The 26,991-nt window shown below is 32.3% G+C and overlaps 1 protein-coding gene across 1 annotated transcript in view; it reads right to left on the bottom strand.

The window, feature by feature from the left end:
* Positions 1-26,991, bottom strand: part of LOC105835476 (cadherin EGF LAG seven-pass G-type receptor 1) — a 68,927-nt gene that overhangs the window by 38,986 nt on the left and 2,950 nt on the right. The window contains exon 3 of the mRNA XM_036293541.1: positions 24,614-24,805. Within this exon, the coding sequence (XP_036149434.1) occupies positions 24,614-24,786 (173 nt within the window). The 5' untranslated portion in view covers positions 24,787-24,805. The remainder of the gene's footprint in view (positions 1-24,613; positions 24,806-26,991) is intronic.

Consider the following 26,991-nt stretch of genomic DNA (forward strand, 5'->3'; position numbering starts at 1 on the left):
AATAAAATTATCTTTTCCCCAAAAAGAACAAAAAATATATTTTCTCTATAAAAGTAATGATGTGAAGAAAATACGCCAACTACGAAATTTGATGTTTATACGAACTAGAACATCTACTTTTACAAATACTTATTTGTACAAATATTACAAATAAATATAACACCATTACGATTTCAATTGCAAAAATTGTAATTTTAATTTATTATTATTTTAATATGTAAGTTAAATTGTAAGAAAGCGATTTTGTATTAAAGCTAATTATTCGGTTTGGCGGCGCCAAGTTTTTGTAATAAAATATTTATTTGTAATATTTGTACAAATAAGTATTTGTAAAAGTAGATGTTCTAGTTCGTATAAACATCCAATTTCATAGTGGCGCATTTTCTTCACATCATTACTTTTGTAGAGAAAATATATTGCTTCCAATAGAAAGGGTTTCCGGATACATGCAGAAAATATATTTTTTGTTCTTTTTTGGGAATAGATAATTTTATTAAAATTTCATACATTTGTAGTGCCAAATTAAAATTATTTTGTACAAGAATAAATTTTTGAAAACGTTTCTTGCGCGCGTATATTTGGCGCTTTTTATACTTTTTTTTAAAAAGGTTATATTTACTACAATTTAATAATATTTATTCTAACAACACAAAAAATATAATTTTACTTAAAATATAGCATAACTATTAAAGCAAAATTTCACTTTGATATTGAAAATTTACCTCTCTATGCAAAGTAAATAAATTTTCATGGAGAGAAATATTATTTTACATTCAAAGAATAATTTATAGTAAAACGGAAGTACGTTAATGTAAATGCAAGAATTGTTGTAAAAGAGTTACAATAATATAAATTATAACGTAGTGTGTCATAATTAGAAACCAGCTAACCGTTGAAATGTAAATTCAACCCGAATAAAATTGCAGCTGTGCGACGAACAATGCGTACTATAACGCGAAAGACGCGGTTAGAAATATTCACGACTTTGTCTTCGCTGCCACAATTTTTTTGCGCCAAGTTCATTTTCAATGTCGCGATTAATGAATAGAGAAATACAAAAGTGTGAACCTGGTAAAATAAATCAACGAAGCTACAAGTGGTTTCGCACAATCGAGCTATTTTGTGACGCGAGAGGGAAGAAATCTCCCCGAACGTCGACGATTCAAAACTTTGTTACTGTGGCATAAATACAATTTAATCTTGTGTACTCCAATTTTCTTAATTATTTCATGCTTAAATAATTTAATCTACCGTAATATCGGACTCTAAATTTTGATTTTAATTTAACATTAAACTTTTTTTAAATTTTGAATCAGTTTATTTCCCTAAATATAACAAGACATATCAACTGCTCTACAAATTTCAAATAAAAGAGAAAAATATTAAAATAAAAATCAATATTTCTGCTTTTAGGAAAAATGCACAACATATTTATAATGCTATAATAAATATAAGATCATAATGTTCATTATTATAAAAATTATATTACAAAAAGAATTGTTCTCGCAAGAATGGAAACAAAGTTTGACAACGTGAATTAATTTGTCGAGAGAAAATGGCACGACGTTGCATCCTCGTGGCTCTCGAACTTTGATATGAAATTTTCCTCACGACAATAATCGCGGCCGAACTTCCGATAATTTAATTCAATTATTATCACGACGCCCACCCGATGGGATATACTGCACGGAATCTCGGGACTACCTCCGCTAATGGACAGAAGCATTTCACGGTTTAACGTCGGCTTCCATTAAATCCGTAATATAATTCCCATGTGCCCCGCGTTATCGCTCTCTCCGCGCTATTGCGCTGTTACACGTTTCCTAGTGTGCGTAGGTATGTGTATTTTGTATGTGTACTTGTGTGTTCACCCTTAAGATTGTAGAATCTGTTCCGTTTACTCAGAAACGTGAGAAGAAGAAATAAGCGTTTTCATTAAGGTGTTTCTTTTTTGCGTTCATGCGCAAATTCCCTTCTTTCAGTTTTAATAATACATTATATACAGAAAATTTAATATAGGGCCAGATGGGATAGAAGAAACTGATCTTAAATATTTTTAGAAATTGCTCTCCTTATCGGTGAGATCAAGGAATTTGTGCAATCTAAATCTATGAAAGAACTCTCTTTCTATAAGTCATAAAGTTTGTTCACGCTTGGAAAGATTTCAGTACGAGAAGCCAAAGCTTATTGATCAGATATTTTCGCTACAAAGAATGTGATGGAGATTATCGAAATCAGATATACTTATTTTTCGCGAAAATTATTTAAAAATTATTGATGTAAAAAAATTACATTAGACACATCACCCTAACAAACTATCATTCATTAAGTGAGCAATTTTTCGAAAGGTTTATAAGAAGTAGAAATATTGCTCCGCATCATTTACATAAAGTAACACCATTAAGGAGTTGTCGCATTAAAAAAACTAAACTGCGAACTTTCCGTCGCGCTGTTTACGTGCTGGCATTCGGGAGCAGCACTTGAGTTTATTTCGCTTCGTCGCCACCTCAACGAAAAATCCCTTTAAGATCTTCGCCACGTCACGAAAGAACTTGGGTCAACGTAAGTTTAAAAGATGCCCAGCGGCGAACTTTCGCATCGTTTGTCCTTTCTGGAGTACCGGAATTCCAGGACGCGATCCTCGGCCACCAGGGTGATCTTTATCACTGTCATTGCAAAATCTCAGCGTACTCAAAAAATCCCAGTAGTAGTACTAAAGTCAGTTCTTTGATGAATGTGCATTTGAAGTTGTATTTCATTGATTGTTCAATTTATTATAATTGTGAAATATGTGTCACGTAACTATTATGTGCTTTATGAATTAAAATTTTAATAAAAATAGATGGATTTTTAATGTTGTGTTGATTGCCTGAATAAATTTAAAGGAAAAAAAATTTTTTTTATTTCAATCATTGTTATCGGGTTTTTACAATATTCTGTAAAAAATATAAAAAATTTGTATACGTATGTAAATGTAGGAAGAAAATATGGTGAAATTTAACGCCACCACAATACAATTCAGAATTAATAATGCGATACACAAATAAAAATTTCCAATAAGCTCGCTTATCAAATATTTACCTTACTGACGATTGGATGCATTTACGATGTCAAATATTTATTTTTGCCACAAAGAGGGCTTATCATATTTGGTCAAATGGACCTGTGTTAATTACGCTCTCAACTCCCCGTTGTGTACCCAAATGGCGGTCGTTGTGATTTTGTAAAATTAATACAAAAACCAAAAAAGTACAAAAATCATCAATTTTATTCAATTCTTATTCGCAACTTACTAATCAGTGTGACTGATATTTTTCCTATCGTCTTTGCATAAAAAATATAGTTTATAGCTTTGCAATCTTTGAGAAAACATGATAAAAAGATGAAAGGAAGTGAATGCAGTTAGTATTCAATGCACTCGCCGGTAAAATTGAAAAACGCCACTCCAGTCTGTCGGATCTCAAACATCGTGGATAGTTGAACCGTCCATAAGGCGGAAATCCGCGATGGATTGGCGGATCTGCGATTAATTAGGTCAGGAGCCAGTCGGCTTAACAATTCTGCCCGGATACTGGCAGATATTGAGTGCGCTTCAGAGACGATGAAGAAGAGAGAAAGAGAGAGTGAGAGATGTCGCTAAAATCTTGGTCGGAAGTTAAAACCGATCGAAGACAGTCGTTTTCAATCGTAAAAATGCGATATACATATCATATCATCGTCTCTGATGAGTGGTCAAACCTTGAAATCGGCTAAAAAGCATTTTTACTCAATCTCTAGAAGATTTATAAGGCAGTGCAATTGTGACACAAATATGATTTTTATGTATAAGTGTTGTATATAGAAAAGATGATTGTATCATTACATAATATAAAAATACATTATATAATGTGTGTGTGTAATAATAATTAATATACGAAAACTAAGTACTATTTATATTTATATCAATTTTACTAATAATTTTACTAATTAATTAATGTAATTTCTGCAAATATCAATAATAAAGAGCGAATTACGATTTTTACGTCATAACACAATTCTATCAATATATCTCAAGACTAGTATCATAACAATTTTTTCTCGAAATTTAGCGAGCACATGCACAAACTTCCTTCTTTATGAGACTGTAACTTTGACGCATACGTGGCTACAAAATATGGCGGATCGATTTACGAGCCGGGAAACTTACGTTTTACATAAAAGCTCAGGCGCCCCGAGGCGACGGCAACTTTCTTCTTCAACGTTCGTCTTCATTAAAGTTCGAACTCCTTCTGAAAGGCGAAACTCGTAAGAAAATTACCGAGGAAACGGGAAGCATACTCGTCGCAAAGTAGACTGATCGCGAGCACTGCGGGGGATTCATCGTGAGAGCGAAACTAAGAACTACCTTTTTCGTGGAAATGCATCGTGCAAGATACATTAACCGACTGATAACATTCCATGACGTAGAATTAAATCATATCAAGAGAGAAATAATTTAACACTCCAGCTGCAGTCTCCGGAAATTCTCAAAGATTAGTCCTCTCCTCTCCATTTTATTGTCACATTATATTTTAAAGATAGAGAAGCAAAACAGTTCATTTATCAAAATTCATATTGAACTTAAAATTTATCACATACGCATACTCGAATTATACGTATCATATAAATTTTTTAATTTATTATTTATGTAATAATAAATTGAGTAGCTTATTTTTTTACGCAAATCAAAGAAAAATTAAATTGTAATATAAGCAAAAAAATTATATCTAAATTTCGGTTTTGCATCTGCAATTATTATGCATATATCATAGATCATATCTCTTTGATAATAAATCTTTCTCCACGAAAATATTACAAGATTTAATAAACAATTTGTAGCATAAATGCAATTGTAATACAATCCTGGCTCTTGCCAAAAAATTCTGAAAATTGTTTCAATCTCACTAGCAAAGACAAAGAAGAAAGACGAGGAGAGAGGGGGAAAAAACAGTACGTCCTTGACCTTTCATCGATCCAAACGTACATAGATGATAACGAGATAAGCGGGCCCCGTACATTCCATTCCTTCCTTTCTTCTGCGGCACGCGAGAATACGCGAATGGATTTTATCGATCCCCCATCGTCGGAACTCCCTCGTCCAACTTCGCGTTCGTTTGTGATGCAGCATGAATTCTAATGGCGTGCCACAAGTCTCCGTAAGTTGGTGGTATTACGCTATGAATAATTATCGCCCGAGCGCGAGACAATTAATCCGTCAGAACGCCGATTTACGATGACGGCGATAACGATCGATCGTATAAAACCGAACGCAGACGTTCTACAAAACATTAAACTTCATTTATACATGTATAAACTTCAGCACAGAATTTATATATACATGTAATTTTAGTTTACATGGAAATTGTATTGGTCAATCATAAATGTGTTGACATATTGCGATTTATTAAACGTGCTCTCCGCACATTAATAAAAACTACGACCAGCATAACAGAAATAAACGTGTCAATTAATACCAAATAATGAAATGTGACGAAAAATGACAAAGAACGTTTGAATTAATTTCCTGGGAATTGCGTTGCAAAATGTTCCAACCAATCGCGTATATGCAAATAAACGTTTCAAACTTCATATCGACGATAAACTATATCGTCAATGCGGGCGCGAATAAAAACGCGAAAAAAACTCTGTTATAAAAGTCGTTTTAATCTCCTTCGGATATCGCTCTCCCCCCCTTTCCCCCATTCTCTGGTGCATTTCAATTAATTAAGGTCAGCTGTATCTCGCCCCTCCTTTGTTTGCGCGAAGACGATATGACGACGATGCGCACACAATGTTTAGTGTAACATTTCCTTCGCATTTCTTTACCTCATGAAAAAATAGACTAGCGAAGAAATTAGAACAATCACTTATCGAGATGAGTTATCTTTAATTATTAGGAATTAACTGTGAAAAATTAAAGTATTCCTTTCTATATAAAATCATGCAGAATCCTATTATCGTATCGTAGAACTCGAGTCGTGAAAGACGAATAATGTGACTAAAATTAATAGTCATTACGCGTTTCGTCTCTGAAGCTTCGTTTCTGGAAAGTTCATCGAAATTTTCGGTGGAAATTGGATGGGTTTTGTAACGATTCACATATGAAATTCATTGAAAATGTAGAGTTAAACAATTTTGCAGTTGTTATCGGCGTGAGCAATAATTTACGCCGCGGTAAGTGCACTCGCGATAACTCTCATAGTAAATCATCGCCCGGTCCGCGTTAGAATTAGCGGCATCCTGTACTTTCGCGCACGGCTTTCAGCTTCGAAACTAAGTTCCCTAATAATTAAGCGGGGAAATGGCGTCGCGCCTGACGCACGGTAACAATGCAATTATGATAACTTTTGTCCCTTCACGCGAGCGATTTTACGAGTGTCGCTTAGTTTCGCTTACTGCCGATCCGCAAAACGCTTTATACGCGACGAATGATAAATCCCGTGATAATAAAACAATAATCTCGGGAGAACAAATTACTGCACTAATTATATGTGTATACGTCATAGATTTAATTTGTATTACAAAGAAAATAGTAATATGAATGAGATACATATAACAAAAATATGTATATATCATTTAAAGTAAATTAATAAATAAATTTATTGTTTTTATGTAACAATTATATGTATATTGTATTATATTGTATTCTTTGATGTTTATTTTATTCTTATTCACTTTGAACATTTAATGATACGATACAGTTAAATTGACAAAATATCAAAATTAATATTTCTTATAACTGTATTTTTAAATTATTACGACGATGGAGCGTGCTACAATACGTATGCCACAAAACGCGTGCTTTTTAACAAGAGCAACTTCAACCCTATGCGATACATTGCATATGTGGCACAGTGCGGTATTACGTTTTACCAGTCTCGTTCGCAATAAGCGACCAATTTCAATGGTAAAATATTAAAGTCCGTTCATGTATGAGCACGTATCGACATGCTTGCAAGAAAATCGTTACTAAGGTCCTTTTTCGACATCTTCCAATGTTCAACTAGTTCATGACATTATTATTATTATTCACGTGTTTCATTATTGCATATAAAATTATACGTGTACGGCAATTACGCGAGATGAGACCTGCCAACTTTTTTTCGATTCCTGACGGATCGTCGATAACTGAGATACATCTTTTAGTCGATTATCTTAATTAAATTGGTTACATCAACAGTCTTAGTTAATTAACTCCGGCAATATCGTATCTTTCCTAAGATCGTAATACTACTAATTACATAGTGCTTCAATGATACAAAAGACAATAAATTTGAATCTGATGTTTTGTGCATAACGGAAATTTCAAATTCTACTAAATTTCATAAATTCTAGTTAAACATTTACATTTCAGTATAAAACCAATTATATAGAGAAAGAATAAAGATTTCTAAAAAATTTTGAATCTTATTGTTAAAAAAATATCTAGTTAAATTAATTTTAAAAGTAATAGATATGCGAAAAATCTAGTACAATAAAATTCTCAGATTACAGATTATATATTATTGTTAGAATATATATAATCTTTTGCATAATTTCTTTAAAAAATTTATCTTCAGTTATTAAATTATCTACCAGAATAAAAAATCAATTTTAAATTGTATAAAAGGTACAATTTTTTTCATCGCTTTAATATCTCAGAAAACTTTTCTCAATAAAGCTTTTTCATTGAATGTTAGGAAAGAAGACGCAGTTCATTAAAATCATTATTGATCCATAAATTTCTCAATATCCGTTTATCATACATTTTAATTCGCAGTGAAACGTGTTAAAATTCAAGCTGAACTCGAAGGCAAATACAAAATAATAACTAAGTTAAGTTAAGATATAATTTATGTTACTCGTAATTTTTACCCACGAACGAAACGTAGTATCGCATCTTCGGAGAACATTTAAGAGACCTTTCAGGACTTCACGCGTTTCGGGTCTTTCATTTCCAGAAAGAAACAAGATTCGAATTTCTATCAATTGCTTTTCGACGATGCACTACGAAGGAGATGTCCTCGAAGTCACGTAGTGTCTCTCAATTGAATTAACCGCATGGAAATGTCTGGGATACATATATATGTATATATTCAACTGTCTCCCTCTTTCTCACAATTAGCATTTCGATTTTGCAAACTATTCCAAGCACTTACTAATGCAACTTTGACAAGCAAATCTGGTATTGCACTGTTCGAATTCGACGCACGATTTCAAGTTCTCAAACATTATGTAGAATTACAAGAAGATAATATAAAAAATCTCCTTATTATAACAAATGACAGTTATTACAAGTCATTTGATAACAATCAGAAATTCAGTTTTAGACAAAGAAATTTTTCATGGTGAGAATAATATTATCATAAAACGTCTTCATACAGAAATTGATTCAGGGCTCACCCGAAGAAACTAAATTCATCATAAAATATCATAAGAACTTTTTCATTATGGCAAGAAGAATAGAACGGTAAATGTAATTAATTTTCAACAAAGCGAAAGTTTAATAACTTTTAATTCTCCTGGTATTTCACAAAGAGATAGGATTGGAGCAACGTTTCCATTTACTTTAATGGTCTCCGTTTGATAAGAGACTTGCACTTTAATAATCTTTAGGCTAAGATTCGATACGCATCTTTTACGACATCTTGATGGAGTTTGCTAGAAGTAAGACAATAATTTAATTAACTCATAGTTTTTCCTAGAGACGTAGCAGGAAAAACTGAGTAGTGCAACGTTATCGTTATGCCGACATCGTGTAAGTTACCAATATACTTCAAATACATCTACATAGTTTATACAAGCTTTTTCGAGCGAATTAACTCTTCGTCAATAAATGTTTCTTATATGACGGACATTTTAATCTTGCAAAAATATTCTATCGGTTTCGGATATAGAAAGAATTAACTTGAACTAGTTGTACAAACTTTCAATAAGATATATATCTATATAATACTAGAAAAACGTTATCTACCAATAAAATTACCAATTGCAAAACTAGTTACAATAACTATATAAATAATATTAAACAATTACGCAAACTTTCAATAGAATTTAGATCTATATATTATTTCTCTCGTAAGATATTATTGCTAATTAAGAACTGATTAATAATATTAATTTAATTACATCAACTACTTTGAGCTAATCATGCGAAGACTTTAAAACTACGAAATAACTTCTTCTTTACAATATTTTGTAATAATTAATTTTTGGTTGAACATTTGAGAGATACATAGTTGTCTGATATTTTCAATTTCTATAAGATATATACTAAACATTGTACAAATTTAATTATGTAATAAATTACTGTCAATTTCTGTCCTATTAATCGATAAATTGCGCTCACCGAAAAGGCACTCTCAGCAAATTGGTGGTTTCTGAATGTTCGTTCCTGACCTTACGCGATTATTAATAGTGACATGCGTGAATAATGACTGGCAGCATCAAAGAAGCTAATTTGCACCATTACCCGTATATAACCCAATATGCAATATGGAGACAGTACGTGTTAATGTGTACATACGTGTACGACAAAGTTGAAATAATGCTTTAATAATTAAAAAGTACATTAAAAATAAAATAAAAAATAACAATATATTTTACAATAAATAATAAATAATATATAATTAAAATGTAAGCTATACGTTCTTCATAATTGTTAACATATTCTTAAAACAACTTCGGTTCTTTTGCAAAAGTTTTATTTTTAAAACATAATTATTTAAAAATATTTTTTTCATTATTCATAACAGAATTTAAATCCATCACCTTTAAGCACGCGCGTAAAATCATATCCCATACCGAATTTTACACAACTAGATCGGAGAGACAATCTATCATATCCAAATATTATTTTTTACGATATCATATCTCTGATTTGACGGTGACAGTTCCAAACCGATACTCATCAACTTTTATTAATTCAATGTTGGTGAAAGGCCACACTTTTTGCCACGTTGATTTTTTTTCCACAAAAATATCGTTACGAAATATTTGTGTCCAATATACATGCAAAACAATATAATATAGTACATCGTAAAATCGTATTACTTACATTATGTGTATTTTAATTTTGTTAAAATTTAAAGGACTCCGCATACTTATTAGAGAAAAATACCATATGTATATAAGGCTGGAATTCAGAATAATGAAAAATGAAACAATGAATTCTCGCGCGCAGTCGAACGTCCGAAATTTACAGCGTGAGATTTGGGACAATCAATATATGCGCGCATCGGGAGCGAGACATTATTCTGAGAACGTGAGAAAACATAACGGCGATAGGTCACGAGGGAGATTACGAGGACGATGTGTGTGGCTTTTGCAAAACTAAACTAGTCCAACTTTGCCGACGGCTCGGGATTTGCCATTTTAAGCGTTTGCTTATGCCACGTACGCGAGAGCGCGGTGGATTCTCCCAAAGTCTCACGAAATTGCTCGCCGGCGGGCATAAGCCTCGTTTGATGTGCGGATTAGAAGCGTTTGCGCGAGGCACCGCGTAAGAATAAGGACCAACTCCAGCGCACAAGAACAGATTGACGGCGAGCGAAAGTGCGCACAAGGAGAGCTTAAAACTTCTATCTTACGCGAAGGGATAAATATCAAAGGTGCTCAGTCCACATTTTTCTATATGTCGGCAGCTTTAATTCTAAAAATGCTCTTTCCCATAATTCCTTACATTACCATTTCCAAATACGAGAATAAATTATTCAGTAAATAATTTACACATTTCATTGAAATTCAGTACAAATTATCGCAGCAACTTTATTCTTCATTGCATCTCAGAGTTAACCGGTTGCGATAAAAAAAAAATTGTTTTAATGAACGTAGACAAAAAATAGATGCATATATGTATGTACAATACAGATAGCTTGGCGTTTATAAAATGTCAAAAAAATGTCAGTTTGTCACGTGCGATATGGAAATATTCGGACGTCAAAATTTGTTTGTTGCGCACCTACAGCATTTAGTTATTCATACGATCAAAAATTGCAAATGAACGTATCAGTACGAAAATATAGAATGCAAATGTTTCGTAATGTAATATTAATTTTTCCCAAATGGGCAGTCCTTTTAAATCTATGAAATGTTCACATCTCCATAACTCTAAATGTAAAATTTGAATTCGTATATTTTCGTATTTGACGTCAATATTTGATTCAAATATTTTATACAATATACAATTGCTGAAGAATATATATATTAATTCAAAATATCCTGTAAATAAGAATGCCGAAAAAAGATTAAAACTTTGATAAATTCGCATCAACTCAATTATATGTTTAGAAAAAATTCTATAATGTTTTGTGCAATTATTTAATATCTTTACCGCTGTGAATGCTATAATGAAAAATTCGTTATACACTTCTGCAGTTGAGAGATATGAAGTACATTATGTCATATAAAAATATTTAGACTTATTGAAAAAAATTGACCAAAGTTTTAGAGGCATCGAAGCAACTACAAAAACGGTTGAGCTAACTTTTCAATCGTACCCATTCAATCTGGCACGTTCGCTATGGCGTTTAATTAAAATTTTTCCGCCCGGCTTCGCAAAATTGATATTTCACCCACGAAAAAATCAACGCGCTACCGCGGAATCCTTCCCCGACTGTCTTTTTTCTTTTTTACGTTGGTCCGCCGCCAATTTTTCTTTTTGCAAAAGTTCAACGCGCGAACAAAAGCGCGCGTACGCGACTGATCTGAAATTTAAATCTCCTCCTTTCGTGAACATACGCGGATCGAAGATTTTAAATCTCCATTATGTACTTAAGCTTTCCAAGACTTGCGGAATTACTTTTTCCCTTGTGAAAGAAGAAGAAAGTAAAAAGAGATAGAAGATAGTGAGAGATAAGAAGCTAAAAGCCGACAACCAGGAATGTCGAGGGAGAGTTTGAGGGAATGTTTCGCATCGTTTTGACAGAGTCGCGATCGAACGTGACCGCGGACAACATAGTTGTACGTAAGTCATCTGAAACGGAGATTTGACGACCGCAATGTTCAAAAAATTATAGTTGCTAATGTTAGAATAATTCAAGCGGTTATAATAGTAACAAAAATATTTTATTTAGTTGTATTAAGTTAGTGCTTTTTGGTAAGTTTTTTAATTACTATTAGTAATAGAAAATGAGAAAAGTATTATAATTGAATACATCAAACTTCCATCAAATTCATATAATTTCAAATAAAATTTCTAATTACTGTTGAACAAAAATTGTATAAAAAATTTGACTTTATGTATATAAATTATATATTAGCTAAAACGCATATACTAATAAAAATGTATTAGACGCTTTTAAAATTCTATAAGCACATTTATGTACAATTTTATCTAAACATATATAAATTAAAAGAAACATTAGTTACATACATCGAAAATAATGATTAAAATATAGGTGTGATACTTGTAGAATTAATTATCTAGGTGCAAGGTTTCTTAAATCCAAAAAAATACGATCCTTTCAGAAATGCATTTATAACGCAATTTTCTTGTGGGTCACCTCACACACACACACACATATCGCGTCTCAGAGGCTATGACATAGTCTTCATAAGCTGCTTACTCGGGCAAAAATCTCCGCTTTACTTTAGCTTTTACTCGTCTTCTCCGTCTCACCAGGCAATCACCGCCCCGTCTTTTCCCCCATGAGCTTTTTAAAGCCATTATATCACCCCTTCACTCCTCTCGCGGTTTCGCGAGCGAGCGAGACGAATTAAGTGCACGAAGAGATTTAGAGTCGAGAGGGGATTAAGGCCTTCGCGAGAAGAATAAAGGTAAGTAAAAGAAAACGATGATACGGCCAACAAGATGATACATCAGCTTTTATCTTAAGTAATTTACATAATTATGTGTCGTCCACGCAGTAGTACATTTTGACACAAAACGCAGAAGCAACCGTTAAAAGTTTTTTATCTTACATTTTCATATACGTGCGAATACTTTGATTCTCGAAAAAACAATTCTTTATATCAAGAATTAAATTATATTAGGGGAGATCTACTTTTATCAATCGGTATGTAAAAAAAATTAAAACTAACGCGATGGTTGAATCATATTTTCGTATTATTTGAATAATTTAATTGTACAAATACGTTGTGGCCGCGTAGTATTATTATCTACGATTTTACTGAAGGAAGGGATATGCGAAGAAAGGGATAGACTGCGAAACGCACGAGACAATAACGAGGCGAGAGTCTATAGCGAGACAATAGGCAGAAGGTCGCGAGCAGTGAAAACAGAAAGACACGCAGTCGAGCACTTACGATAAGGTGGTAAAATTCTAATTTCCGTGATTTGTTCTATTTTATAATTAAATTATTAAATACATCCAATTATTAGCTCTATCATCTTTAGATTATCATACATTTGATCCTTCCCAAATAAAATTTGATCTACTTTGATATGAAGATTTTTTTTCCTGGTCAGGTAAACAAATCGCTCTTAGGCCTCAATTATTAAGAAATATTTTTTTTTCCGACATCATTGAATTCAAGGATCATTTTTGCTGTTGGACATTTTGGCACAAAACGCAGAAGTCGTTAAAAAATTTAATTTTACATTTTCATGTGCACACGGATACTTAGGATTAAACATCATTATTAAGCTCTAACATCATTGATCTTATTGTTAGAAATTGTCCTTGTACATACATTTTGGGGTGCAAAACGCAGAAAGTCATTTGAAATATTTCATCTTAATTCGATGGATAAAGTTTAATGTGAATAAGTCTACAGAAAGCCGTATCGTATATAATCACATCGTATATATTAATAATTTGAAATATAAGAACATTAGGCGTTGAATCTAAAAAGGTAAATCTAATTAAATAATTCGAAATTTACTACACTGAAAGACTGGCATCACACAGTACAACGCGGCTCAATCTTTTATTTATTTATAATGTCTTGTTAATCTTTTAAAAGTATTCTTGAAATATCTGCTTTGATGATTGATCACTGTTATAAATATTTAATTGTCTAAACTAATAATCGCTTACTGTGATAATTGTAATGTCTAAAATATTAAGTTGCAACAAGTATCTATACAGAAAATACAAAAAATGATAAAACCTATTATTTGCTGTTTACTTATTTTTATATTTATACCTGTCTCTATATCTACACTTATATTATACTTATATATATCTTACACACTAGTTTTAAACTTGTTTTAGTATTCAGGATATCTTTTTGTTTCACAGTGATAGATTGATATATTCGTTATTTTAAGTAAATTAAAATTTGCATAATCTTTCAAAAGAAATCTTCCCTCCCACGGGTATGACCTTAACGTAGTGGAAGGGCTCAGTACTCCGAGAGCTTGAAAGCCTGTGGGGGAAGCTAACTATACCCATTACACTTATTACGTCGTCGATCGTACAATTGTGGTTCGTCGTGCCGCGTTTTCGGGAGTGCTGACCGATTTAATTGAAAACAAACCGTAGCCAGTTCGTCGCGTCGCACGTTTGCTTCGGAAATGCCATTCAAGTAAATGGACTAAAAGAGCTTTTCTCATAACTCCCATGATACAATTCGATCAAGAAATAGAAGTCGTATCATGGGTTTTATAGATTAGTCTAATTAGTTTTACGCGCGATTGTAGTATGTTATTCGCGAGTGTCCTATGCAACGAAAAAAGGAAGATCGGAGGAGATGCAAACCTGGGAAAGGCATCGGGCTTCCGCAGAGAAACCTTGCGGTGAGTATGACTTATTATTTGCATAAAATAGTTTTTCCATTCGAGTTTACTTTGATAAATCACAAATATTAATAATAAAATTTAATAGTAAAATAAAATTTAACATATGAGATAATTCTGAAATGCGTTAATAGTTTGCACGATTTTTGCACGCAATATAATAAAAGATTAAATTAATTATAACATAAAATTAAAAGACGTAAAAATATAAAAAATAAAAATATTGCAAAAAATAATACAATAATCAGAATCACTAAGCTTTTTCTTTCATTTTAATTCGTGCAAGCTTTTTGAAAAAAAATCTATCAAAAGGAAATCTCTCTCTCTCTCTCTCTCTCTCTCTCTCTCTCTCTCTCTCTCTCTCTCTCTCTCTCTCTTTCTCTCTCTCTCTCTCTCTCTCCCTCTCTCTCTCTCTATTCAAGTATAAACGGTTAAAATGCTTAGTAAATAATTAATCCTTGTAGATTAACCGCTGCGGATGTGGGATTTTCCTTCAAGATGCAAACAAGAAAGTAGATAAACATGTTCCTAGCCCGACCAGCTGCGCAAGCGTTGATATGAACTACTTTCTCTTCGAAAAGCTTCAAAAGACAATGTATTATTCATTTATTCATAAAGTATATAAATTGGCGATCAAAACATTAGTTTAGCTGATAGTTTAGCTTTTTTTTAATTGTGTGGGATTTAATAGCAATTAAGTAACATATGGCCCACATCGTAATTAATTAGAGCAAATCGAAATTCCACATTTAGCGCGTTATTATTAATCTATTAATATTTATTCAAATCGTGATTTAATAGCTCTAAAAAAATAAATATATAATACTTAATTCATATTTGTCATTAAAAAACCGACAAAAGATCCTTTAAATGATAACAATAGAAAAAAAATTGTCAATACAATGTAGAAAGTAACAATAAAGATGTTCGTTTCTATTACAAATACAAATTGAGTTTTGATTTCAGAAATAATATAAAAATGCAAGATCTTAATTTTCTTTAATATTTCTTTTAATATTTTGCATGAAAGCATATATATTACTATGTAAGTATATCTTTATGATTAAAATCATTATATGTAATATTCACTAAGTCTGTCACTTGTTTACGTCGTGAACATTAAATGCAATTAATCGGCAAAGCATGTGTCGAACATATACATATATGCAATATATTGTGCAAAACAGTACGCAATTCAGCGGCGTCATCACAAGCGCGCTCATCAAAATAATTTTCATGCTCCGTGGCATTTAATTAAATGGCCGATGGGATTGACATGAACGTTGCGTTTAAATAAATGATTATGCGGACTTCGAACACATAATGAACTAACACTCAGTGCTGCGCGAAGTATGCATTACGATTGGGATTACAATATCCCTCGTGCGTTTTAACTTGCCTAATTAAGGTAAACGTAGAGCGGATTATTTCCAATCAAATTTCAAAACATTAAAGTGAATAAGTAATGTAAACATTTTAATTTAGAAAACCATATAAAGTTTTAGTGCCTTAAATTCGATTTAAAGACAGTTTTAATTATTACGGTTTGGAAAGACATATTTGTAAATGTTTTAAATATGTCTAAAAAGTTTATTAAAATTTTAGAATCCGAAATCATTTTCAATGTTAAATTAATTCAGTTGGGTAAATAGATAATAGTTATCTATTCCTGAAACTAATATTGTAAATTATACTCTTCGTTACATAATATTTACCTAAAGTTCAAGTTATGAGATTTTGCTTCAAGTGTCTAATTTTATTCCAAATTCTTTGGAAAAAATTTTAAATAAAATTTTAAATAAAATTTTAGTCTTCAAAATTAATATATTAATCTGGTTAATTTTTTCTTTATATAATAATGATTAACAAAAGCGTAAAAAAAATTTTATGCTGATTCGATAATATTAATAAGTTATTAATAAGTTATTAATAAGTGAAATACGAAAAAAAAATGCGAAAATCAAGACGTCTAGTAGATTACAAATATAGGATTTCGCGACCCGCACGCATTCGCCAATTTTCGTATAGTCCGAAATATTCCATCGTGAACACAACCGCAGCTGGCATTTGTGGTTCAACTTTACCGACAAACCGAATCGGGTCGTCTAAATCACCCTGATGAGGATAACGAGAGCCACCGCCACCACCTTCCCAAGTTACGAAACTGCAAGGGTAGAAACGGGTTCAGTTAAAACAGCTTCGCCTAACATTTAACTCACTAGCAATCGGTACTACTTGAATTATCGGAATTAATTCCGATAATTCAAGAGGACGATAAAAATTGGTTATTCGTATCTTTTATTTAGGCGTTTGCTTAATTAACAAGTGGTAAAAACAAAAAAACCACCCTAAAAAATCTAGAGATTTCTTTATGTATGTTAAATATGATAAATATGCTAAATATGTAAATATGTTAAATATGATAAAAATGTAATTTAATAAAATATTATATATTAAATAATTCACTATATTCGTAATATCAATTATAATTACGATAAAATAATCATTTATTCATCTTTAATTACGAATTGCAGTAATATGAGAACAACCCCCGACTACAATTCATGATACTACAACAAAGTAATAGTTACATGATCGCATTTTGCATAATAAGTGTTACATAATTATATCAAATTTTGATAAACAGAGAATTAACGAGGAAGATAATCATAATATATATATATAATGTGCATGGAATTAATAAATTTAGTAGTAATCTATGTAAATATATTTTGTGTGCGGATATTGATTTTTAACTTGAACCACAATCTAGCTGGTCCGATCAATCTCTGTGGATTTAAACGGAGATCGTGGTCATAAATCCAAAAAGTTAGGTCTGGACCATATCGCCGCCACAATTGCGACTCGCTAAAGTCCCGGAATAGCGCAATCAGAGTTCGCGAGTTTAAGCGCTCTCACCGAAGCGGCTTCGAAGCGATTAACCGACCAGGTGTCAGCAACGCACCGGAACGACCCGCGGCAATACCATGAAAGCAATGTAGTTTGTATCGTCGTGACAAGGCGATTAAGCCAGTCCATTAATCCCTCCCATAGATATCTCGAGTAACGTTTGATGCTACTGAAACCAAAAAAAAAAAGTAACAAGCGAGGATTTACGCACGCGAAAATGATCAACATTTCAACAATTTTAGGAAAATTATTTAAAAATTTATTACATAAAAAACCATATTACGCTTATGCTTTCATTACATATAATTATTATTCCAGAGAGAGTTGCACGAAAAGTCGATTCTTTCGCTGTCGCGCGACATAACGCGGACAACGAAATGCGAGTTGAGCGCGCTGCAAGTTGCATAATGTATCTCCGCCATCCACTTCCCCGACCGACGTGGCAAACTACCGTAGATGTACATCCCTAATTACGCGGAGATTAAACTCAAATTACATAATCTAACAATACGCGGCAACTAGATAACCCGTTATCGAGATGAGCGCGCTAAGGAAGCGCGCGTCGAATTATCCGGGGATGCATTCAAGGGGAAGAAATTACCCTCTCAGGGATCCTACGAAAGCGTAGTCGCGTATCGTTACATGACATGTTAATCATTTTAACCTAGATATATGGAAGACTATCGCTGTATCCTCCGTGTGTCAATATTGCTCCACGATAGATTGCTCTATTATATAACCATAATCAGTATACGACATCAGTCTTGCATAGTATTATTAACAATTAAGCTAAAGAAACGTAATAAGACAAAAAAATAAAGATAAAATTGTTAAATTATTGATCCGATTATGCTGAATAAATTTACCCAAAGTGTTAAAAGTAATATTTAAAAAAAAGCTACGAGAGTAAATTTTAGTGGAAAATAAAGAAAATTGAAAAAACGAAAAAGCATGGCAAGTTTTATGGCTAACAAACAATTTGCAATAACCTGATTTTTAGTGCGGAACATCTAGCTATTAGTATACAACCTCTCTAAATAATTATATTTATAAAATTAATAGCCTAATACAGCAAAGGTATGTTTCAATTAAAGTCAATTTTATTTAATACGGCTTATGCGAACTATACATACCTCGAATGCATTAATAATTAAAAAATAGTATAGTAAAATAAGCGATAATATAATAACGCTAATAATAATGTAACTTTAGAATTACAGGATTACAAGAATGATTACAAGAATTACAAGTTGAGAGTTTAGACACGATGCTATTTCGAATTAATGTCCTTCGTATGTCAAGTCATTACAAATTTTCTCGTGCAAACGAACTCGTCATTACACACGATAGGCATATCGACTTCATGTTCTCATGCTATTCCGTTAGTCTAGGGACAGTCCATTAGCAAAGACGAATTTCGTCGGTGGGGTACAGCCGGCTGAAATCTATCGAGTGTAACGATAGACGGCTTAACGATATTGCCCCTGCGATAGATAGTCACAGCGATTTTAACGTCGTTAAGGGTAACGTGAAAACGAAGTTAAATGCTTCACCCACTCCCTCCGCTCTCATCTCCGTTCACGGGCTGCGTTCTCTCGTTCCGGCTCGATGCAATGCGGCGCAAGATGCGCTTAATTGCAGTCGCCCACCTCGCCGGAACATGAAACCCCGCTTAACATAATTTCCGTACTATGTAATACAATACCGCTCGACTTTCCGAGTACGAACATTTAATTAACCGTTGGTGTCTAATAGGGGACCTACGATAAAGCAACGTGGGCACGCCTAATGATGTAATTATGCGATTATGATGGAGCCAATTAACGATTGAATTATGCTCCATCGTGGAGAACTTCGCAAATTTCAAATATATAAAATTCAACTCTACTTTTAACAAATATTGAACATAATTTTTGCAGTTATTTCAAAACTAATGGCTAATGAAATATTTTAATTTGTTAATAAATATTGATATTTCAGCATAAAGTTAAATGCAATCTTCTTAATGTATAATGCAATAATGCAAGTCTTGTTATTAAAAATTTTTGTAATTCCATTAGTTTAATTAAACGTTAAAAAAAATTTTAGCAAAAAACCTGCATTGCACAGTGATTAATTAAGTAACAGTTAATTTCATTCAACGTCGTTAATTGAGTTGACATATCAGTCGCGATCTGCATTTTTCGATGAAAATGAACGCTTGTAAAACGAATTTACACATCTCGCGAGAATATCGGTTAGTTATCGGAAATTGTAACGAATCATGCGGAATAATGCGGCGCACTGAGCGACGGTATGAATTATCAGGTCCGTCGTTTAGAAATTTGGTGGATAATCACGGCAGGGATTGCCGAATTGCGGCTCGAATTCGCGTGACGCGCATGAATAATGGGCTTGGAATTGCACGACAGACCTGCAATAGCAGGTGAATTAATAGCATAACGAAGACATCTTTAACGGAAATAATCATATACGTCTTCCTAGAATTTGTATTTCAATGGTCCTTCCCTGATCATATGTGCGTATTCATAGATTTTAAGCATTAAAATGAAATAGTAAATTGACAACATTTAATATAATTTAATTCTAGTTAACGCACGAATTAATTATTAAATCAATCATGCATATTTTTCAATTGTGAAAATGAATAACTTGATAATTGTAACGTAAAACGCTTTTATTTATAATTTAAAAGTGAATATATTGATTAAATTTTAATTCATTAACTCATGTTATCATGATTAGATGCACATTTAATCTTGGTTAATTTTAGATAATAAAATTATACTTCGATATTAAATAGATTTTGGCGCTTTTAGTCGAAATTTTCGTACTTGCCCTTGCGCATTAAAATAAAATTAGCAAGTCTTCCTAAAGGGGGAAATGTCCACTTAGGAGAATTTAATCTCATTAAATGGCGCACATATACCAGCAAGACAGGACTGCATATTTTGATATTTCTTTTGTTCTGCACAAATTAAATGTTTATTATTCTAGTCTGATATAATTTACATGAGAAAAAATCAAGTATGTGTGTTTTCAATTAAAAATTTTATCAATTAAAAAACTCTCTCTCTCTCTCTCTCTCTTTCTGTATCGTGCGGCGAGTTTAACCTATTAACGCTCAAAATGGAAGTATTAAGCCTGATCTACAATTGCTGGAGTAAGCTTGGCAAAAGCTGGAGTAAAAAGTAAGAGTAAAGTAATTTCCTTCTGCGCTGTGATTGACCGAGCGTTAAGAAAAGCAGGAGTGGGAATAAGACGAAATGAAAATAATTTATTTCGTTTACGCCCTTACGCCAGCTTTCTTACGCTGGATTACCTTTTACGCCTAGTCTTACTTCTTACTCCATGCTTACTCCAGCTATTGAAAACCAGGCCTTACATTTGTAACAATCGTAATGTACGGATAGCTTACAAGATGTACATCGTAATTTCGTTTTCTATAATAGCGTCCTGTAAAAAAGATTCATATTTAAAGAACTCACACGTGTATTCGCATGAACTCGTCCAGTCACGTAATGAAATAACAGAAATTAAAATACTGTACGTGTGGAAGTCGCGAAATATTGCATTTGAGATATTACAACGTAATATTACGATATTCAGTTTTATTCAGTTCTCAAGTATTCCTTCGGCACTCGAATTCGATGCAGTAATCTCCGTAATCAAAAATTATAAACGTAATTTAATTTCTGTCGTTTGCTATTTGTCATTTAATTGTTAACGTTAAATATAATTAATTTACTTTTAGTAGTTTATAAATAATAATTTAATATTACATACGTAATTTTGAAAATAATGTTTTGTTACCCATCTAGTAAATACAAAAAACACAAAAAATAACCTACTTTTCCATTTCTTCTCTACAAAAATCTCTCTTTTCATGAAAGATTAATTATTTAAATTTCAAATCTCAGTGACCGAGTCTTTAAATTTCAATTTTAGTAACCAAGTCTTTATATCGTTTGTATAATCCGATAATTATACAAACAAAATGAAACTAAACTTTGAAAAGAGAATTACGCAAAACAGAATCATTTTATAATAGAGGTCAATTCCAGAAGCTGTCAAATACCAATTGCTGAACGAAATAAACGAGTGGTATCAATGAGCGATATTGAATACGCATTGAATATCATTGATCACTGATTAAATATCAATTTGAGTTTATCCACAACCGCAAGTAATCAATGCAGAAACGCCATCAAATGTTCTCTCATCAAATGTCGATGGAACAGCTGTAACAAGGTCGAGTATTTCGTTTATACTCTCTATCCAGTTTATTGCTTAAAAAAATAAAAATAAATAAAAAAACCTACGACTTTTTCTACGTAATATAATGTTGGATTGCGCGAATCACATTAAAAAAAAAATAAGAATAATATCCTAAGATAATAATATAATAATCAAAATACAACGTGACGCGCAGGAAATATAATTCTCTTTCGTGGCGATAAAGGAAGATAAATAAATAAAATGGCTAGTAATAATAAAATAATAATAAAATAGAAAAAATAAAAAATAGGTAAGACAGCCGTGAGGTAAGAGATGAAAATAGTAATATGTACCATTGTAATGAAAAGCTAACAGTTTGTTCACGATATTGAAATATCGCTAGATATATGTAACATGAATAAACGAACGTGACTGTCGACAGTGAGCGATTTTCGCTTTTTCTTCAGAAAATACAGAGAGAAATACGGAAAAGAAAAAGAGAGAAGTACGGAAAATTAAAGTGAGAGAAAGAGAAAGAAAGAGTGGTTTTATTATTATTGCTGACACGAGGATTATTTGACCAGCTTATCTCAACTAACTTGAAAGCTTCCTCACCAAGCTTTTGCTATTTTTTCTCTAAGATAATGTAATATTTTGTACGCAAAATTATTCCTGCAAATCTAATTAGCTTCTGAAACAGTGGTGAGGCTCGTATTTAAAAAAGAGGGAGAGAAGACAAAAAATTTCATTAGCGAAAAATAAACATGAAGGTTGCAATGTTTTCATTCCTTTGTTATACAGTATTTTATAAGCAACATAAAAAACGCGAATTCCCAAAAATTAAAAGTGTTTACAAAAATATCCACACTTGAAAGTTTATTTAGTAAACTTAATAAATTGCTTAGAAGTATTAATTAAAAAATGTTGAAGTCACAAATTAATATCACTAAAACAATAAAATTAAATTAATAATAATGACAGTAAAATGTCGTTAAAAGTAAAATAACAATAATTTATCAAAAATATTGGTATATGCATTTTACTACAGATATCAGAACTTTGCAAATTCGTATAGCAAGAAAACTGCATTATAAGTTCAAAACCTCGGCAGAAAAGCGTATGGAAATCTGTTGAACTCGACGAGACTCGTTAAAAAATCCGAAAATTGTGTCGTAACGAATACGTACAACTTACTTTTGCTTCTCACTAATTTTCCAGCTTAAAAAACAAAGAAAATTATTTTTGCTACTATTCACAACTATTGTAAATGTGAAGATCTCGAGAGAAAAAATGTAGCTATATTGTACCAATATTACTGATATTTTCTGATATCGATGACCATCTCTATTATACGAAGAAATTTTTGTCGCTTTTCGTGATATATCGAAATCTCCCGCAAGCGAGATATGGAAAGGATTTACATTGAGTAGGAGAATGGGATAAAATGTCGAAGAAACAGCGCGTTTTATCGACACCATTTACAACAATAGCTTTTGTCCAGCCTTTTCTAGCCGTATCGAAAATCGCCAGTCTCTTCTCGATCGATCGAATCGTATGCGAAGGGAAACGTCGTGGTTGCGCTTTCCTATTTCCCGGCAATTTCCGGAATGGGACATGATCGATTATGAAACACTCTCTCTCTCTCTCACACACACACACACACACACACAAATTTTTCCCCAAGCATCATGCAGCATTCTCATTCCTTCGTCAACGATTTAACTCACGTTCGAAGGTGAAGGTCGTTGTGACAACGTGGCAATAAGTCATTGATTTTTCAATTATCGGCAGGATAAAATTTCTAAAGTCGCACCTTTGCCATAAATATGATACTAAGAAATTAAATCGTAGGAAAAAGGGAATTTCTTTCGGAGGACTAGAACGAGGTCACGGGAGAAAGGCGAAGTGGTCGTAAAGTCGTTTAGTATTCCGGCGATATCGTCTTTCAACGTAAAGGTACACCGATTAGCTCTGTGACGAACGAATTGGCGATCCAGGAGAACCGCGAACAAAATCGCCGACGTGCCGAAAATAGAAGGATATAGAGAAGACGTGACTGGCGTATCGCCGAATTTTCTCACCGATTTCTTAGATGTACTGCTTGATGTTATATTTTTATGAAATATAACATGCAAAATGATAATTCGTAAGATAGAAAATGTGTAATTGACAGACATCGTTATATAAGGACGTAAAACCTTTTAAATTATATTATCTCTTGTAATATCATTAACCACTTAAGTGAAAAAAAAAACAGAAAAAAATCGAATGTCATATCATTATTTTCTACTTGTTACTAATCCGATTAAATTTCTTTGTCGAGATCTAAGGAATGGAACGAATGGAACGATGTAAAAATAACAAGTAACAAACGATTAAATATTAAGACGCAACGAGAAAGGAAAGAAGAACGTAAAGATTAATTAATCAATGTTTCATTAAGTCTTCCTACTTTGCTGATAATAATTAAATAAGAAAATACTCCTCGCGCGATAATTGTATTCCGAGAGATAGAAAGAATAAAAATTAATTTTCTAATATTACCATGCATATTTTTATATGTTATTGATTTTATTATATTTTTATGTGTTATTCTATCTTATATAACGATTTTAATGTTCTTCTGTCATATCTTATTCTATTAATTCAGTATAAAATTTTTATTCTACAATTACTGACATTATTCTGATGTTTCAGCGCATTCTTTCATTGCTTTCATATTTAAGTGAAAATTCCATACTATTAGAATATTAAATGAACGCTTTGTCTGCCTGAAATTAAACTTACCTGTAGGTGATGAACGCAAACACCAGGGCCACTAGGGACAGACTTCCTCCGAGGACGACGATAAGACTCAGCACGCCGTCCTGGTCGAAGGCGATTCCCGTGGAAACGCCATTAGCTATTCCGCCGCTGGGCTGCGGAAAACCGTGAATTGCGCCGGTGTATAGCGTCTCCATGTTGTCGTTATGCCAACATCTGCGACAAAGTAAATCCAATTATTAAACCCGAATATAAATGAAAAGTAAACATAAAGGCAATCAGAAAAGAAAGGATAATTTATATATGTAAGGGAAAGAGTGCGGGGATACTCGCGCTTTTGAATTTTTAATTACCGCATGTTTAATTACGGAAAGAGAAAAATAATGAAAGATAGAAAGTGGGTTTAATTAACTGAAATTAAATTAATGCAAACGGCCAACGCAAATACTTTCGCCATTTACATGGCTGCGGTTAAACTAAAGGAAGAACAAATTAATAAACGTTTACCGCGATAGCGGTAGACCTTCGGTTTCCATCGCCACAAATTTTAATTAGCAACGAAAACCATTAACTCTCGTGGGTGCGAATTTTGACAACTCAAAACGCTGGGAATGTTAGAGATTACTGCACCCAAGGAAACAGCTTTCTGTAATATATTCGGGCCAGTGCTCGTGTTACTGTTATATCTCTAGACGATATCAGAATACAGTCTCGAGTGTAAACCTTAGTGCTAGCAGAACGAGGACACTTTATATGTATATTGGATATAATTTCATTTTCTTGTCATAAAGATATAGTACTGAAAATTACTGGATCTACATCTAATATTATTTTAATTATATCTAAATATATAAAATAACTATTCATTTGATTACAACGTAATTATATCTCTCCACAATTTCTACTAGCAGTTACAAAAAATTTAAGAAGAATAAAATAAACAGCGAAATACTTCAAAATTTATTCCGACATGTGCGGATTAAGCTTACACCGTTTCTAATTCACAAATTTCAATAAAAGTTCAGTGAGATCAATTATTTTCGAAATACATTTTACTTATCTATAATATAAAAGCTATATTTTAAATTGATTTATTAAAATTAAAGTTTTCTATTTATTTATAGCTTAAAATTTTATAACAATGCTATAAATCAATAATATTGCAGTAAAAATAACGTAATTAGTATAAATAAAATTTCATCTTATTTCCCTGTACAAGAATTCTTACAAATTGTCTTTCAAAGTATTGTAAATCTCGATTTATTCGATTCAAATTCCGGGAACCGTCGGACTTGTTTTAATTTGTTCTACTAGCACACGTCGACGTGTGTGTCGTCATACATTATGTATTTTATTTTGTAAACAACGTAATCATAACGGTGCATTTTATCGACGTAATTAGTGTAGATAATTAAATGCTTCTGTTTTCCAGGTGTATGTATACATTTGACAGGCATTTATTTATCTAAAAATTGAATTTTGTTATCTGAATTCAACGTATGTAATTTTATAATTTATGCGAACACGAACTTTAAATGTAAAAAAACATAACGTTGCGAAATCGTATACAAGATATACTCAACAACGACGTTGGCCAATCAAATATAATTAACTTGTTAATTGTGAGCACATTTGCATTGTCAACTTCGAGTAACAATAGATTACAGGCAAAAGTTTTGCCACGTAGCGGCAAATCGATCAATCGTTCCCGTGAACTGGCCAGCAAATGAGATTTTTAAATTAATAATAATACGCCGTATGCTAATTTCGAAGTTGATAACTTAACCATCAAGTTTTAATTGAATCAACCGTTTTGAAATCTTCGATTAATAATGCAAACTATACGAGAACACAATGCAAACGTTCTGCCATGTATATCTTGTACCTTATTCTTCATTTAGCCAACATTTACCTTTATTAGAAATGCTTTTTTGCAAGTTATATATTATTAGTAAATTAATTATACTATTTCAAATTTATTATTAAATAAGTATCGATCCTTACATCACTTTATTAGCAGAATTTTTTTGATTTTATTAATATAATTAAATGTAATTAAAAAATTGTTAACATTGATAAAATCGACACACAATTATGGTGCAAATATATTATTTAGTAAAATAAATAATTACATTACTTTAACAAAAGTATCTCGCAAGATTCTTTGTTTATTATTAATGCTAAAATCACACAGTCTGACGCTTTAAACTTTCCACTTTATACATTAATAGGATAAAGAGTAAAAAGCTTTGTATGTAACATGGCTTTCCTTTCTTTACAACAATACTCTTCATGCAATAACAATTCATCATCCATCTTGAGAAATTACACGACGCCTTCCCCTGGGAGCTGTATAAACATGAAACGTTAACAGGCTTCCGGACTTTATCCGACGTACACGT

The sequence above is a fragment of the Monomorium pharaonis genome, chromosome 11 (genome assembly GCF_013373865.1).
Source record: "Monomorium pharaonis isolate MP-MQ-018 chromosome 11, ASM1337386v2, whole genome shotgun sequence".
In the NCBI taxonomy this organism is placed as follows: Eukaryota; Metazoa; Arthropoda; class Insecta; order Hymenoptera; family Formicidae; genus Monomorium; species Monomorium pharaonis.